The sequence below is a fragment of the Heptranchias perlo genome, chromosome 16 (genome assembly GCF_035084215.1).
Source record: "Heptranchias perlo isolate sHepPer1 chromosome 16, sHepPer1.hap1, whole genome shotgun sequence".
Classification (NCBI taxonomy): domain Eukaryota; kingdom Metazoa; phylum Chordata; class Chondrichthyes; order Hexanchiformes; family Hexanchidae; genus Heptranchias; species Heptranchias perlo.
The window spans coordinates 64644402-64662353 of NC_090340.1; the positions used below are offsets into that span (position 1 = coordinate 64644402).

The following is a 17952-nucleotide window of genomic DNA, read 5'->3' on the forward strand; positions in this document are numbered from 1 at the left end:
TTCAATCTGTTCACAAAACTCCGGGTCCAGCTCTACCAGTCCCCGGGTCTTTTAACGTGCGTCAAGGATCAATTGGGACCATCCCCAGGCTCCAGCTTCTCCCACACTCCTAAACCCTTCCAACCCACTCCCCTACTCATCGAGGGCAAGAAGCTAGGAAAATACTGCAAGCTCACAGATCCTCAACTGACCCGTTACTGGTGACAAACTATTATTTTCAATTACAATTTGGATGAGAATTTTTCCATCCTATCCTCCCCTCCTCTGCTGGGGTGCTGCCTCTTGCTAGGACAGAGTTCACTGGATGCCAGCCATCCTCCAGTAATTCACTCCCATGACCATCCGTAACGTGTGAGCCTAAACAGTGAGCATCAGTAGGCTACTCAACCGTGTGAGCCCATCATCCGTATACACACACACACTTTCAGCAGACAGCAATCAGGAGCAGGGACTGGTTCCCCTCCCAAGTCCAGGGCTCTGACGGTAACTGCAGTACTGCTACTATCAGCCCAGCTGGGATCAGCTGCTTCTATGGACCGGGAATCAAACCTGGGATCTTCTGGTCTGCAAGTCTCAGTTACTTTGTCTTTACCGGTTGAGCTGTTGGGGGAGCTAGGGTTACATTTTTAATTATGATTGGGATGAGGCTTTGACTTTTTGAAACTGCTGCAGCGACTGTACTGGAATCCCAGCTGGTGTGGAGAAAATTCTGTGATTACATAAACAGTCACACTCGGCTCCAGGTCCTCTTACCTCCCACTGAAGATTTTCTCGACGTATCTCCTCATGAATTCTCTGCGTTCCATCACCACCACATCCTCCAACACCGAATCAACACTCTGACGTGAAGAAAAGGATTCATTTGATGAGGCTCTTCCAGAACTGTCCCAGGTTGGGTGGGTCGGAGATTCCTCGAGGTCATTCTCACTGTCAGCGGAGTCGGTGACTTCACTCTCGTTCCCATCTGTCCTGTTGCTGTGTTGGATGTGCCCATTGCCAACGGCTTTGATCAAACAGTCTGACTCGTCCTTGAGCAGGACAGAATCAAGACCATCAAGATTGCCGAGAGGAGCATCCTGGGTCCCCATTCCCACTGTGGAGGAGCTGCAGGGCAAATGCAGACTCGATATCAAGGGCGGAATGGTTCAGGTAGTCTATTATACCACCCAGCTGTCCGGACTCCCACCGTACACCAGCACTGCCCCCATGATCAGCCTGGTGGGCGGCAGTTACCTGCAATTAAAAAACACAACAAAGGTGAAACTGGAGAAAACAGTTTGTGACAGAGACAGAGTCACTGAGCCACCTCAATCGTTTGCTGTGAATTTTGTCTTCAGTAAGGCAGGTTATGGTTGGGGAATGGAACACTTTCCATTTTAGACATCCAGGGCAGGTACAGCACGGGTTAGATACAGAGTAAAGCTCCCTCTACACTGTCCCATCAAACACTCCCAGGGCAGGTACAGGGTTAGATACAGAGTAAAGCTCCCTCTACACTGTCCCATCAAACACTCCCAGGGCAGGTACAGCATGGGTTAGATACAGAGTAAAGCTCCCTCTACACTGTCCCATCAAACACTCCCAGGGCAGGTACAGCACGGGTTAGATACAGAGTAAAGCTCCCTCTACACTGTCCCATCAAACACTCCCAGGGCAGGTACAGCATGGGTTAGATACAGAGTAAAGCTCCCTCTACACTGTCCCATCAAACACTCCCAGGGCAGGTACAGCATGGGTTAGATACAGAGTAAAGCTCCCTCTACACTGTCCCATCAAACACTCCCAGGGCAGGTACAGCATGGGTTAGATACAGAGTAAAGCTCCCTCTACACTGTCCCATCAAACACTCCCAGGGCAGGTACAGCACGGGTTAGATACAGAGTAAAGTTCCCTCTACACTGTCCCATCAAACACTCCCGGGGCAGGTACAGCACGGGTTAGATACAGAGTAAAGCTCCCTCTACACTGTCCCATCAAACACTCCCAGGGCAGGTACAGCACGGGTTAGATACAGAGTAAAGCTCCCTCTACACTGTCCCATCAAACACTCCCAGGGCAGGTACAGCACGGGTTAGATACAGAGTAAAGCTCCCTCTACACTGTCCCAACAAACACTCCCAGGGCAGGTACAGCACGGGTTAGATACAGAGTAAAGCTCCCTCTACACTGTCCCATCAAACACTCCCAGGGCAGGTACAGCACGGGTTAGATACAGAGTAAAGCTCCCTCTACACTGTCCCAACAAACACTCCCAGGGCAGGTACAGGGTTAGATACAGAGTAAAGCTCCCTCTACACTGTCCCATCAAACACTCCCAGGGCAGGTACAGGGTTAGATACAGAGTAAAGCTCCCTCTACACTGTCCCATCAAACACTCCCAGGGCAGGTACAGGGTTAGATACAGAGTAAAGCTCCCTCTACACTGTCCCATCAAACACTCCCGGGGCAGGTACAGCACGGGTGAGTTTAGTGCTACGGGCACATCCCCACTGGGAATTAGATCAAGAGTGATATTTATCAACGCACTTTTGCCTTGGACACTTTTACATACGTCTAAAATGCCCATTATGTTTCGGAGTGTTAAGTTTCGTATCCTCACAAGTGCAGAGATACGAAAAACCTTGTCCTAATGGACGGTGGTCGGAGGCGTGGAGCCCGGAGCAGCAGCAAGCAGGCCTTTTGCCCATGGTCCCAGCCAATGGCGCGTGGTGTGGGGATAAAAATGCGATTTATAAATTATAAATTTCTGTGATTTATAAATGCGATTTCATTTCGAGGATTTCATTTCCAACAATGTTCACCTGAGGAAGGAGGAAGCCTCCGAAAGCTTGTGAATTTAAAATAAAATTGCTGGACTATAACTTGGTGTTGTAAAATTGTCAACCCCAGTCCATCACCGGCATCTCCACATCATGGCTACCATCGACACCACAAACTGCCGGCTCACAGTGGAAAGGATATCCAAGAAGATCGCGCATTTAGACACAGACATCAAGTTTTTACAGAGCTGCAAGAAAGCAGACAAGATCCCGAAAGGACTACAGATCACGAACCCACTCAGGTCCACATACAACTCGGATTACGCTGAGAGACTCTGCCGTCGTACCTCTCGCACACTCCGCAACCATCTCGTACACCAACTCTACAGCAGACGCCGCAACCTCGAAACCAAGATAGAGTCCATACCCTCAACCTGTACTCAGGACACAGCAGACCAGCTACGAGACACCGCCAAACAGACGAGGCAACGGAACTACGCTGCCTACATGAAAACCAAGAGCAGGAAACTTGAGAAACTCGGCATCACCACCAGCAACGACCAAGCTTCCCCTGGTACCACGGTCGCAACCACAGGGAAGTCTATCGTCAATTTGTCCGACCACACCCTTCAACCAGACGAAATCGAAGTTCTCAGCCGAGGGCTCAATTTCTGCCCCACTACCAAAATGGACCCGACTAGTCTCGCGGCGGACACAGAGGAATTCATCAGGAGAATGAGGCTCCGGGAATTCTACCACAAACCCCAAGATTTCAGCAGCGAACCCAATGAGACAATCAACGATCCGGAACAGCAGACAGAGGGATCCGCGGTACAGCAACCGCAGAGGAAAGAGTCACACTGGACTCCTCCAGAGGGTCGCTGCCCTCAGCTTGACATGTATGCTCAAGCTGTCAGGAAATGCGTCTATGCCAGATTCATCAGCCACACTCAGAAGACAGTCCAGAATGTCACCCGAGCACAACGCAACGCCATCAACGCTCTCAAGACCAACCGCAACATCGTCATCAAACCAGCGGACAAAGGAGGAGCCATCGTCATACAGAACAGAACGGACTATTGCAAAGAAGCATACCGACAACTGGACAACCAGGAACACTACAGGCGGTTACCCGCAGATCCGACCAAAGAACACACCCACCAGCTCAACAAACTGATCAAGACCTTCGATCCAGACCTTCAAAGCATCCTACGCACTCTCATCCCACGTACTCCCCGCGTGGGAGACTTCTACTGCCTCCCAAAGATACACAAAGCCAACACACCCGGACGTCCTATCGTATCAGGCAACGGAACCCTGTGTGAGAACCTCTCTGGATACATCGAGGGCATCCTGAAACCCATCGTACAGGGAACCCCCAGCTTCTGTCGCGACACTACAGACTTCCTACAAAAACTCAGTACCCACGGACCAGTTGAACCAGGAACACTTCTCACCACGATGGACGTCTCGGCACTATACACCAGTATCCCCCACGATGACGGCATCGCTGCGACAGCATCAATACTCAACACCAACAACAGCCAATCTCCAGACGCCATCCTACAACTCATCCGCTTCATCCTGGATCACAATGTCTTCACCTTCGATAACCAGTTCTTTACCCAAACACACGGAACAGCCATGGGGACCAAATTCGCACCCCAATACGCCAACATTTTCATGCACAAGTTCGAGCAGGACTTCTTCACTGCACAGGACCTCCAACCAACACTATACACCAGATACATCGACGACATTTTCTTTCTATGGACCCACGGCGAGGAATCACTAAAGAGACTACACGATAACATCAACAAGTTCCATCCCACCATCAAGCTCACCATGGACTACTCCTCAGAATCAGTTTCTTTCTTGGACACACGAATCTCCATCAAAGACGGGCACCTCAGCACCTCACTCTACCGCAAGCCCACGGACAACCTCACGATGCTCCACTTTTCCAGCTTCCACCCTAACCACGTCAAAGAGGCCATCCCCTATGGACAGGCCCTGTGAATACACAGGGTCTGCTCAGACGAGGAGGAACGCGATGGACACCTACAGACGCTGAAAGACGCCCTAGTAAGAACGGGATATGACGCTCGACTCATCGATCGACAGTTCCGACGGGCCACAGCGAAAAATCGCATAGACCTCCTCAGGAGACTAACACGGGACGCAACCAACAGAGTACCCTTTGTCGTCCAGTACTTCCCCGGAGCGGAGAAACTACGCCATGTTCTCCGCAGCCTTCAACATGTCATCAATGACGACGAACACCTCGCTATGGCCATCCCCACACCTCCACTACTCGCCTTTAAACAGCCACCCAACCTCAAACAGACCATCGTTCGCAGCAAATTACCTAGCTTTCAAGAGAACAGCGTCCACGACACCACACAACCCTGCCACGGTAACCTCTGCAAGACATGCCAGATCATCGACACAGATACCACCATCACACGAGAGGACACCACCCACCAGGTGCATGGTTCATACTCCTGTGACTCGGCCAACGTTGTCAACCTCATACGTTGCAGGAAAGGATGCCCCAGAGCATGGTACATTGGCGAGACCATGCAGACGCTGCGACAACGGATGAACGGACACCGCGCAACAATCACCAAACAGGAGGGTTCCCTCCCAGTCGGGGAACACTTCAGCAGTCAAGGACATTCAGCCACCGACCTTCGGGTAAGCGTACTCCAAGGCGGCCTTCGAGACACACGACAACGCAAAATCGTCGAGCAGAAATTGATAGCCAAGTTCCGCACCCATGAGGACGGCCTCAACCGGGATCTTGGGTTCATGTCACGTTACACGTTACCCCACCAGCGAACAAATGTTATCTGTTTTTAATATAACGGGTCAGTTGCTGTCTTTTCTATGTTTCTACCTCTCTATCTCTGTTTATTTTTGTTTTTTTTTGGTGATTTGTATATTCGGAGACCTTGCAGGTAACACCTGTCTGTCTGCACACTGGTTGCCTTGGCAACGGGCAGTTGAAAAGACTGTCTGTAATCACCAAGCATTGTTCTGTGATTTATAAATGCGATTTCATTTCGAGGATTTCATTTCCAACAACGTTCCCCTGAGGAAGGAGGAAGCCTCCGAAAGCTTGTGAATTTAAAATAAAATTGCTGGACTATAACTTGGTGTTGTAAAATTGTTTACAATTGGGGATATAAAGGAATGGGAGGGAACAATTCTACCTTTAAATGAACCCAATGTGACTCACTGCCTCATTATTGCTCAGACAGATTCGCTGGCTCGTTTAACCTGTTGGGCGATTTCACGACCAGGAAGGACTGGGGAAAATTGTAGTCGCCCACTTGCTTCATGTTCTTGGCATTGTTTGTCCCAACAAAAGCTTTAATTCTCATGAATATTGCATCTTTTAATGAATCAAGATTTTCCTGGCTAGATTCTAAAGCCAATCAAGCCACGGTACAGGGGGTGGGTGCAACAGTCAATTAAACTCCACTATCCCATTGTGGAGGAGACAGTGAGTTACCAGAGAGCACACAGCTCTACAGACAGCACACCACAATTATATTTGGATAAGTTTTATGAATCTGGGCTCTCCTCGATTGTCTGCCCATTTTTAATCAGCCAGTTCAGCTCTTTCACAACTGTTAGACTGATACAATTCTCCAGCTCTCCTCAATTAATAGGAATAAAAAGAAAAGCATATGAATACTGGAAATCTGAAATAGAAGAAAATACCAGACATACACAGTGGGCTCATCAGCATCCGAAAGGGAAAAGGAAGGGAACCAATTGGACGCAGATTGTCCTGCTGTGCACTTGCAGCATTTTCTGTCTTTACTTCACCTTAATCATCAAATCATGCAGTGATACAGCACAGAAGGAGGCCATTCAGCCCATCGTGCCTGTGCCGGCTCTTTGAAAGAGCTATTCAATTGGTCCCACTCCCCTGCTCTTTCCCCATAGCCCTGTAAATTTTTCCCCTTCAATTATTTATCCAATTCCATTTTGAAAGTTATTATTGAATCTGCTTCCACCGCCCTTTCAGGCAGCGCATTCCAGATCAGAACAACTCGCTGGGTAAATTTTTGTTTCTCATGTCATAAGAACATAATAGGAGCAGAAGTAGGCCATTCGGCCCCTCGAGCCTGCTCCGTCATTCAATAAGATCATGGCTGATCTTCAACCTCAACTCCACTTTCCCGCCCGATCCCCATATCCCTTGATTCCCCTAGAGTCCAAAAATCTACCAATCTCAGCCTTGAATATACTCAATGACTGAGCATCCACCGCCCTCTGAGGTACAGAATCCCAAAGATTCACAACCCTCTGTGTGAAGAAATTCCTCCTCATCTCAGTCCTAAATGGCCGACCCCTTATCCTCTGGTTTTTTTTGCCAATCAACTTAAATCTGTGTCCTCTGGTTACTGACCCTTCTGCCACTGGGAACAGTTTATCCTTATTTACTCTGTCAAAACACTTCATGATTTTGAACACCTCTATCAAATCTCCCCTACCCTTCTCTGTTCTAATGCCCTGTATTAGGTCACAGAAACCTTTGCATGCCACCCTTTAATCCATCTCAATTCCATATCTTGTGCCATTGCACCCCACGGGCATTTAGAAGTTATTCCAACTTGAGCATTCCTTTCAACAGGATGTTAAACTGAGCGAAAATGGAATGCATTCGAGACAGTTTCCTAGAAAAATACGTCATGAAACCAACCAGGGAACAGGCTATTTTAGATCTTGTACTGTGTAATGAGGCAGGATTAATTAATAATCTCAGTAAATTAGTAAACAATCCCCTGGGGAAGAGTGATCATAATATGGTAGAATTTCACACTGAGTTTGAGAGTGGCATACTTAAATCGGAAACTAGAGTCTTAAGCTTAAACAAAGCCTATTACATAGGTACAAGGGGCAAGTTAGCGAAGGTAGATTGGGAAATTAGATTAAAGGGTATGACAGTAGATAAGCAATGGCAAACATTTAAAGAAATATTTCAACATTCTCAATGAATATACACACCATTGAGAATAGTACTTGGGCGTGCACTTGAAGTGCCGTAACCTACAGGGCTACGGACCAAGTGTTGGAAAGTGGGATTAGGCTGGAAAGTGGGAATAGGCTGGATAGCGGGATTAGGCTGGATAGCGGGATTAGGCTGGATAGCGGGATTAGGCTGGATAGTTCTTTTTCGGCCGGCATGGGCACGATGGGCCTCCTTCTGTGCCATAAATTTCTATGATTCTATGAAATAAAAACTCCACGGGAAAAGTGATCCATCCGTGGCTAACTAAAGAAGTTAAGGATAGTATTAGATTAAAAGAGGCGGCTTATAATGTTGCCAAGAGTAGTAAGCCTGAGGATTGGGAGAGTTTTAGAAACCAGCAAAGGATGACCAAAAAATTGATAAAAAGGGAGAAAATAAAATATGAAAGTAAACCAGCAAGAAATATAAAAACGGATTGTAAGAGCTTCTACAAGTGTGTAAAAAGGAAGAGAGCAGCAAAAGTAAACGTTGGTCCCTTAGAGGCTGAGACAGGAGAAATTATAATGGGGAATCAGGAAATGGCAGGGATGATAAACAAATATTTTGTATCTGTCTTCACAGTAGAAGACACAAAAAACATACCAGAAATAGGGTGAACCAAAGGGCTAATGAGAGTGAGGAACTTAAAGTAACTAATATCAGTAGAGAAAAAGTACTGTGATCTTCCAAAATTCCCTAGATTCTAGAACGGTCCCAGCGGATTGGAAGGTAGCAAATGTAACCCCGCTGTTCAAGAATGGAGGGAGAGAGAAAACAGGGAACTACAGGCCAGTTAGCCTGACATCAATCGTCAGGAAAATGCTGGAATCCATTATTAAGGAAGTGGTAACAGGGCACTTAGAAAATCATAATATGATTAGGCAGAGTCAACATGGTTTTATGAAAGGGAAATCGTGTTTGACAAATTTATTAGAATTTTTTGAGGATGTAACTAGCAGGGTAGATAAAGGGGAACCAGTGGATGTCGTATATTTAGATTTTCAAAAGGCATTCGATAAGGTGTCACATGAAAGATTACACAAGATAAGGGCTCATGGGGTTGGGGGGTAATATATTATCATGGATAGAGGATTGGTTAAAGGACAGAAAACAGAGAGTAGGGATAAACGAGTCATTTTCAGGTTGGCAGGCTGTAACTAGTGGGGTGCCACAAGGATCAGTGCTTGGGCCTCAGCTATTTACAATATATATTAATGACTTAGATGAAGGGACCGAGTGTAATGTATCCAAGTCTGCTGACGATACAAAGCTAGGTGGGAAAGTAAGCTGTGAGGAGGACACAAAGAATCTGCAAAGGGATATAGACAGGTTAAGTGAGTGGGCAAGAAACATAGAAACATAGAAAATGAGAGCAAGAGTAGGCCATTCAGCCCACAAAATGATCGTGGCTGATCGTCTAACTCAGTACCCTGTTCCCGCTTTTTCCCCATATCCCTTGATCCCTTTAACATTACGAAATATATCTACCTCCTTCTTGAATACATCTAATAAGAATAAAACCAGACGGACCACCCGGCATCGGACCACTAGGCACCGGACACGACAACGGCAAACCAAGCCCAGTCGACCCTGCAAGGTCCTCCTTACTAACATCTGGGGACTTGTGCCAAAATTGGGAGAGCTGTCCCACAGACCAGTCAAGCAACAGCCTGACATAGCCATACTCACAGAATCATACCTTTCAGCCAATGTCCCAGACTCTTCCATCACCATCCCTGGGTATGTCCTGTCCCACCAGCAGGACAGACCCACCAGAGTTGGCGGTACAGTGATATACAGTCAGGAGGGAGTGGCCCTGGGAGTCCTCAACATTGACTCTGGACCCCATCAAATCTCATGGCATCAGGTCAAACATGGGCAAGGAAACCTCCTGCTGATTACCACCTACCGCCCTCCCTCAGCTGATGAATCAGTCCTCCTCCATGTTGAACACCACTTGGAGGAAGCACTGAGGGTAGCAAGGGCACAAAATGTACTCTGGGTGGGGGACTTCAACGTCCATCACCAAGAGTGGCTCGGTAGCACCACTACTGACCGAGCTGGCCGAGTCCTGAAGGACATAGCTGCCAGACTGGGCCTGCGGCAGGTGGTGAGCGAACCAACACGAGGGAAAAACTTACTTGACCTCGTCCTCACCAATCTACCTGTCGCAAATGCATCTGTCCATGCCAGTATTGGTAGGCGTGACCACCGCACAGTCCTCGTGGAGATGAAGTCCCGTCTTCACACTGAGGACACCATCCAACGTGTTGTGTGGCACTACCACCGTGCTAAATGGGATAGATTCAGAACAGATCTAGCAGCTCAAAACTAGGCATCCATGAGGCATTGTGGGCCATCAGCAGCAGCAGAATTGTATTCCAGCACAATCTGTAACCTCATGGCCTGGCATATTCCTCACTCTATCATTACCAACAAGCCAGGAGATCAACCCTGGTTCGATGAGGAGTGTAGAAGAGCATGCCAGGAGCAGCACCAGGCGTACCTAAAAACGAGGTGCCAACCTGGTGAAGCTACAACTCAGGACGACATGCATGCTAAACAGCGGAAGCAATATGCTATAGACAGAGCTAAGCGATTCCACAACCAACGGATCAGATCAAAGCTCTGCAGTCCTGCCACATCCAGTCGTGAATGGTGGTGGACAATTAAACAACTAACGGGAGGAGGAGGCTCTGCAAACATCCCCATCCTCAATGATGGCGGAGTCCAGCACGTGAGTGCAAAAGACAAGGCTGAAGCGTTTGCAACCATCTTCAGTCAGAAGTGCTGAGTGGATGATCCATCTCGGCCTCCTCCCGATATCCCCACCATCACAGAAGCCAGTCTTCAGCCAATTCGATTCACTCCACGTGATATCAAGAAACGGCTGAGTGCACTGGATACAGCAAAGGCTATGGGCCCCGACAACATCCCAGCTGTAGTGCTGAAGACTTGTGCTCCAGAACTAGCTGCGCCTCTCGCCAAGCTGTTCCAGTACAGCTACAACACTGGCATCTACCGACAATGTGGAAAATTGCCCAGGTATGTCCTGTCCACAAAAAGCAGGACAAATCTAATCCGGCCAATTACCGCCCCATCAGTCTACTCTCAATCATCAGCAAAGTGATGGAAGGTGTCGTCGACAGTGCTATCAAGCGGCACTTACTCACCAATAACCTGCTCACCGATGCTCAGTTTGGGTTCCGCCAGGACCACTCGGCTCCAGACCTCATTACAGCCTTGGTCCAAACATGGACAAAAAAGCTGAATTCCAGAGGTGAGGTGAGAGTGACTGCCCTTGACATCAAGGCAGCATTTGACCGAGTGTGGCACCAAGGAGCCCTCGTAAAATTGAAGTCAATGCGAATCAGGGGGAAAACTCTCCAGTGGCTGGAGTCATACCTAGCACAAAGGAAGATGGTAGTGGTTGTTGAAGGCCGATCATCTCAGCCCCAGGCCATTGCTGCAGGAGTTCCTCAAGGCAGTGTCCTAGGCCCAACCATCTTCAGCTGCTTCATCAATGACCTTCCCTCCACCATAAGGTCAGAAATGGGGATGTTCGCTGATGATTGCACAGTGTTCAGTTCCATTCGCAACCCCTCAAATAATGAAGCAGTCCGAGCCCGCATGCAGCAAGACCTGGATAACATCCAGGCTTGGGCTCATAAGTGGCAAGTAACATTTGCGTCGGATAAGTGCCAGGCAATGACCATCTCCAACAAGAGAGTGTCTAACCACCTCCCCTTGACATTCAACGGCATTACCATCGCTGAATCCCCCACCATCAACATCCTGGGGGTCACCATTGACCAGAAACTTAACTGGACCAGCCATATAAATACTGTGGCTACGAGAGCAGGTCAGAGGCTGGGTATTCTGCGGCGAGTGACTCACCTCCTGACTCCCCAAAACCTTTCCACCATCTACAAGGCACAAATCAGGAGTGTGATGGAATACTCTCCACTTGCTTGGATGAGTGCAGCTCCAACAACACTCAAGAAGCTCGACACCATCCAAGATAAAGCAGCCCGCTTGATTGGCACCCCATCCCCCACCCTAAACATTCACTCCCTACACCACCGGCGCACTGTGGCTGCAGTGTGTACCATCCACAGGATGCACTGCAGCAACTCGCCAAGGCTTCTTCGACAACACCTCCCAAACCCGCGACCTCTACCACCTAGAAGGACAAGAGCAGCAGGCACGTGGGAACAACACCACCTGCACGTTCCCCTCCAAGTCACACACCATCCCGACTTGGAAATATATCGCCGTTCCTTCATCGTCGCTCGGTCAAAATCCTGGAATTCCCTTCCTAACAGCACACGGACTGCAGCGGTTCAAGAAGGCGGCTCACCACCACCTTCTCAAGGGCAATTAGGGATGGGCAATAAATGCCGGCCTCGCCAGCGACACCCACATCCCATGAACGAATAAAAAAAAATCTAATGACTTGGCCTCCACTGCCTTCTGTGGTAGAGAATTCCACAGGTTCACCACCCTCTGAGTGAAGAAATTTCTCCTCATCTCGGTTCTAAATGGCACACCCCGTATCCTGAGACTGTGACCCCTGGTTCTGGACTCCCCAGCTCGGAGAAACAGCCTCCCTGCATCTAGTCTGTCTAGTCCTGTTAGAATTTTATATGTTTCGATGAGATCACCTCTCATTCTTCTAAACTCCAGTGAATATAGGCCTAGTCGACCCAATCTCTCCACATACGTCAGTCCTGCCATCCCAGGAATCAGTCTGGTAAACCTTCGTTGCACTCCCTCCAAGGCAAGGACATCCTTCCTCAGATAAGGAGACCAAAACTGCACACAATACTCCAGATGTGGTCTCACCAAGGCTCTGTATATCTGCAGTAAGATATTCTTGTTCCTGTCCTCAAATCCTCTTGCAATGAAGGCCAACATAACATTCGCCTTCCTAACTGCTTGCTGCACCTGAATGCTCACTTTCAGCGACTGGTGTACAAGGACACCCAGGTCTCGTTGCACCTCCCCGTTTCCCAATCTATCACCATTCAGATAATAATCTGTCTTTCTGTTTTTACAACCAACGTGGATAACCTCACATTTATCCACGTTATACTGCATCTGCCATGTTCTTGCCCACTCAACCAACTTGTCTAAATCACATTGGAGCCTCTTTGCATCCTCCTCACAGCTCACATTCCACCCCAGCTTTGTGTCATCTGCAAACTTGGAAACGTTACATTCCGTTCCCTCATCCAAATCATTGATATATATTGTGAATAGCTGGGGCCCAAGCACTGATCCCTGAGGTACCCCACTAGTCACTGCCTGCCTCCCGGAAAAAGACCCGTTTATTCCTACTCTCTGTTTCCTGTCTGTCAACCAATTCTCAATCCATGCCAGTATATTCCCCCCAATCCCATGTGCTTTAATTTTGCACACTAACCTCTTGTGTGGGACCTTATCAAAAGCCTTCTGAAAATCCAAATACACCACATCAGTCATGATCTGATTAGATGGCGGAGCAGGCTCGAGGGGCCGAATGGCCTACTCCTGCTCCTATTTCTTATGTTCTTGAAAACAGAAAATGCTGGAATCACGCAGCAGATTAGTTAGTATGTGTGGACAAGTTAATGTTTCAGGTGTAGACCCTTCATCAGCACATGGAGCACTGTGATTTCTTTTTTAATTCGTTCGTGGGATGTGGGCGTCACTGGCGAGGCCGGCATTTATTGCCCATCCCTAATTGCCCTTGAGAAGGTGGTGGTGAGCCGCCTTCTTGAACCGCTGCAGTCCGTCTGGTGAAGGTTCTTCCACAGTGCTGTTAGGAAGGGAGTTCCAGGATTTTCACCCGGCAACGATGAAGGAATGGCGATATATTTCCAAGTTGGGATGGTGTGTGACTTGGAGGGGAACGTGCAGGTGGTGTTGTTCCCATGTACCTGCTGGCCTTGTCCTTCGAGGTGGTAGAGGTCAGGGGTTTGGAAGGTGCTGTTGAAGAAGCCTTGGCAAGTTGATGCAGTGCATCCTGTGGATGGTGCACACTGCAGGCACTGAGCGCCGGTGGTGAAGGGAGTGAATGTTTAGGGTGGTGGATGGGGTGCCAATCAAGCGGGCTGCTTTGTCCTGGATGGTATCAAGCTTCTTGAGTGTTGTTGGAGCTGCACTCATCCAGGCAAGTGGAGAGTATTCCATCCTTGTGCCTTGTACATAATGGAAAGGCTTTGGGGAGTCAGGAGGTGAGTCACTCGCCACAGAATACCCAGCCTGTGACCTGCTCTTGAAGCCACAGTATTTATGTGGCTGGTCCAGTTACGTTTCTGGTCAATGGTGACCCCCCAGGATGTTGATGTTGGGGGATTCGGCGACAGTAATGCCGTTGAATGTCAAGGGGAGGTGGTTAGACTCTCTTGTTGGAGATGGTCATTGCCTGGCACGAATGTTACTTGCCACTTATCAGCCCAAGCCTGGATGCTGTCCAGGTCTTGCTGCATGCGGGCATGGACTGCTTCATTATCTGAGGGGTTGCGAATGGAACTGAACACTGTGCAATCATCAGCGAACATTTGGAGAGGCAGGGACTCATTTAGAGAGGCAGGGACTGATTAGGAACAGTCAGCATGGTTTTGTGAGTGGAAAATCATGTCTCACGAATTTGATTGAGTTTTTTGAAGGGGTAACCAAGAAGATAGATGAGGGCTGTGCAGGAGACGTGATCTACATGGACTTTAGCAAAACCTTTGACAAGGTACCGCATGGTAGGTTGTTACATAAGGTTAAATCTCATGGGATCCAAGGTGAGGTAGCCAATTGGATACAAAATTGGATTGACGACAGAAGACAGAGGGTGGTTGTAGCGGGTTGTTTTTCAAACTGGAGGCCTGTGACCAGCGGTGTGCCTCAGGGATCGGTGCTGGGTCCGCTGTTATTTGTTATTTATATTAATGATTTGGATGAGAATTTAGGAGGCATGGTTAGTAAGTTTGCAGATGACACCAAGATTGGTGGCATTGTGGACAGTGAAGAAGGTTATCTAGGATTGCAACGGGATCTTGATAAATTGGGCCAGTGGGCCGATGAATGGCAGATGGAGTTTAATTTAGATAAATGTGAGGTGATGCATTTTGGTAGATCGAATCGGGCCAGGACCTACTCCGTTAATGGTAGGGCGTTGGGGAGAGTTATAGAACAAAGAGATCTAGGAGTACAGGTTCATAGCTCCTTGAAAGTGGAGTCACAGGTGGATAGGGTGGTGAAGAAGGCATCCAGCATGCTTGGTTTCATTGGTCAGAACATTGAATACAGGAGTTGGGATGTCTTGTTGAAGTTGTACAAGACATTATTAAGGCCACACTTGGAATACTGTGTACAGTTCTGGTCACCCTATTATAGAAAGGATATTATTAAACTAGAAAGAGTGCAGAAAAGATTTACTAGGATGCTACCGGGACTTGATGGTTTGACTCATGGGGAGAGGTTGGATAGACTGAGACTTTTTTCCCTGGAGAGTAGGAGGTTTCGGGGTGATCTTATAGAAGTCTATAAAATAATGAGGGGCATAGATAAGGTAGATAGTCAAAATCTTTTCCCAAAGGTAGGGGAGTCTATAACGAGGGGGCATAGATTTAAGGTGAGAGGGGAGAGATACAAAAGGGTCCAGAGGGGCAATTTTTTCACTCAAAGGGTGGTGAGTGTCTGGAACGAGCTGCCAGAGGCAGTAGTAGAAGCGAGTACAATTTTGTCTTTCAAAAAGCATTTGGACAGTTACATGGGTAAGATGGGTATAGAGGGATATGGGCCAAGTGCAGGCAATTGGGAATAGCTTAGTGGTATAAACTGGGCGACATGGACAAGTTGGGCCGGAGGGCCTGTTTCCATGTTGTAAACTTTATGATTCTATGATTCTATATCCTGCGATTATGCCCCCTAGTTCTAGACTCTCCAGCCAGGGGAAACAATCTCTCAGCATCTACCCTGTCAAGCCCCCTCATAATCTTATATGTTTCATTGAGATCATCTCTCATTCTTCTAAACTCCAGAGAGTATAGGCCCATTCTACTCAATCTCTCCTCATAGGATAACCCTCTCATCCCAGGAATTAATCTAGTGAATTTTGTTGCACCGCTTCTAAGGCAAGTATATCCTTCCTTAGATAAGGAGACCAAAACTGTACACAGTACTCCAGATGTGGTCTCACCAATCCCCTGTACAACTATAGTAAGACTTCCTTACTCTTGTACTCCAACTCCCTTGCAATAAAGGCCAACATGCCATTTGTGTACCTGAATGCTAACTTTTTGTGTTTCTTGCATGAGGACACCCAAGTCTCTCTGAACACCAACATTTAATAGTTTCTCACCATTTAAAAAATATTCTGTTTTTCTATTCTTCCTACCAAAGTGAATAACCTTACATTTCCCCACATTATACTCCATCTGCCACATACTTTGGTTCCCCATTTGCCACCTTCTTGCCCATTCACCTAACCTGTCTATATCCCTTTGCAGACTCTTTGTGTCCTCCTCACAGCTTACTTTCCCACTTAACTTTGTATCGTCAGCAAACGTGGATACATTACACTCGGTCCCTTCATCTAAGTCATTAATATAGATTGTAAATAGCTGAGGGCCAAGCACTGATCCTTACGGCACCCCACTAGTTACTTCCTGCCAACCTGTGCTATACAAGTTTAACATAACTTCTCTGCTTTACAATTCTATCCCTCCAGAAATGAACCCCAGTGTTTCATTTGCCTTTTTTATGGCCTTATTAACCTGCGTCCCTCCTTTTAGTGATTTATGTATCTGTACCCCCAGATCCCTCTGCTCCTCTACCCTGTTTAGACTCTTATTATCCAAGCAACGTGTGGCCTCCTTATTTTTCCTACCAAAATGTAACACCTCACACTTATCTATACTGAGTTCATTTGCCAATTATATGCCAATTCTTCAAGTTTATTAATATCCTCTTGCATTTTGACACATTCTTCCTTTTGAAATTGCACTAACGATTTGGACTCGGGAATTGGAAATGTAAATTGTGAACAGTGGTCCCAGCACTGATCCCTGTGGAACACCACTTCCCACCTTTTGCCAGTCTGAGTAACTACCCTTAACCCTACCCTGTTTTCTGGCCAACCTGCTATCCATTCTGCTACCTGTCCCCTGACTCCACATGCTCTGACCTTAGTCATGAGTCTACAATGTGCTACCTTATCAAAGGCTGTTTGAAAAGATTCACAATCTGAAGCACTCAGAGGGTCTGAGCTGTAATTCACTGTCCATGAAGCACTGCGAGATGTTTCACAGTTATAATTTATTGTATGAATGCAAGACTTTTATTTTTTCCATATCTTCAATTGACAACACGTGCCGGTTCACAACAGTAACGTTCACTGGTTACTGACAGTAACATAGGAACAGGAAGAGGCCATTTAGCCCCTCGAGCCTGTTCCGCCATTCAGTGAGATCATGGCTGACCTGTGACCTAACTCCATATACCCGCCTTAACCAAAGGTATTAAGGGATATGGGGCTAACAAAAATTGAGCTCGCATCAACTGCTGTTTGTGGAAGACAGTTCCAAACTTCTACCACCCTTTGCGTGTAGAAGTGTTTCCTAACTTCACTCCTGGCTCTAATTTTTAGGCTATGTCCCCTAGTCCTAGAATCCCCAATCAGCGGAAATAGTTTCTCTCTATTTACCCTATCAGTTCCCCTTAATACCTTGAAAACTTCGATCAAATCACCCCTTAATCTTCTAAATTCCAGGGACTACAACCCTAGTTTGTTTAATCTCTCCTCGTAATTTAACCCTTGGAGTCCAGGTATCATTCTAGTAAATTTCGATGCACTCCCTCCAAGGCCAATATGTCCTTCCGAAGGTGCGGTGCCCAGAACTGCTCGCAGTACTCCAGGTGCGATCTAACCAGGGTTTTGTGTAGCTGTAGCATAACTTCTGCCCCCTTGTATTCCAGTCCTCCAGATATAAAGGCCAGCATTCCATTAGCTTTACTGATTATTTTCTGTACCTGTCCATGACATTTTAATGATCAATGTACATGGACCCCTTTTCTGGTTGCTGATGGCGACGCTCTCTGGCTGTCGACACCAATACTGAGGTCCCAGAAATTTTTAACCAGCTTTCTAAAATGATCAGCGACGGAGGGTTACTAGGATCCATAACATGG

General features: G+C 47.5%; 1 protein-coding gene across 7 annotated transcripts in view; it reads right to left on the reverse strand.

Annotated features, from left to right (window-relative positions):
* kiaa0513 (KIAA0513 ortholog) overlaps positions 1 to 17952 on the reverse strand; it is an 89224-nt gene that overhangs the window by 18510 nt on the left and 52762 nt on the right. For all 7 annotated transcript variants that reach the window (XM_067997537.1, XM_067997534.1, XM_067997538.1 and 4 more), the window contains one exon: positions 754 to 1233. In XM_067997537.1, the coding sequence (XP_067853638.1) occupies positions 754 to 1088 (335 nt within the window). In that variant the 5' untranslated portion in view covers positions 1089 to 1233. The remainder of the gene's footprint in view (positions 1 to 753; positions 1234 to 17952) is intronic.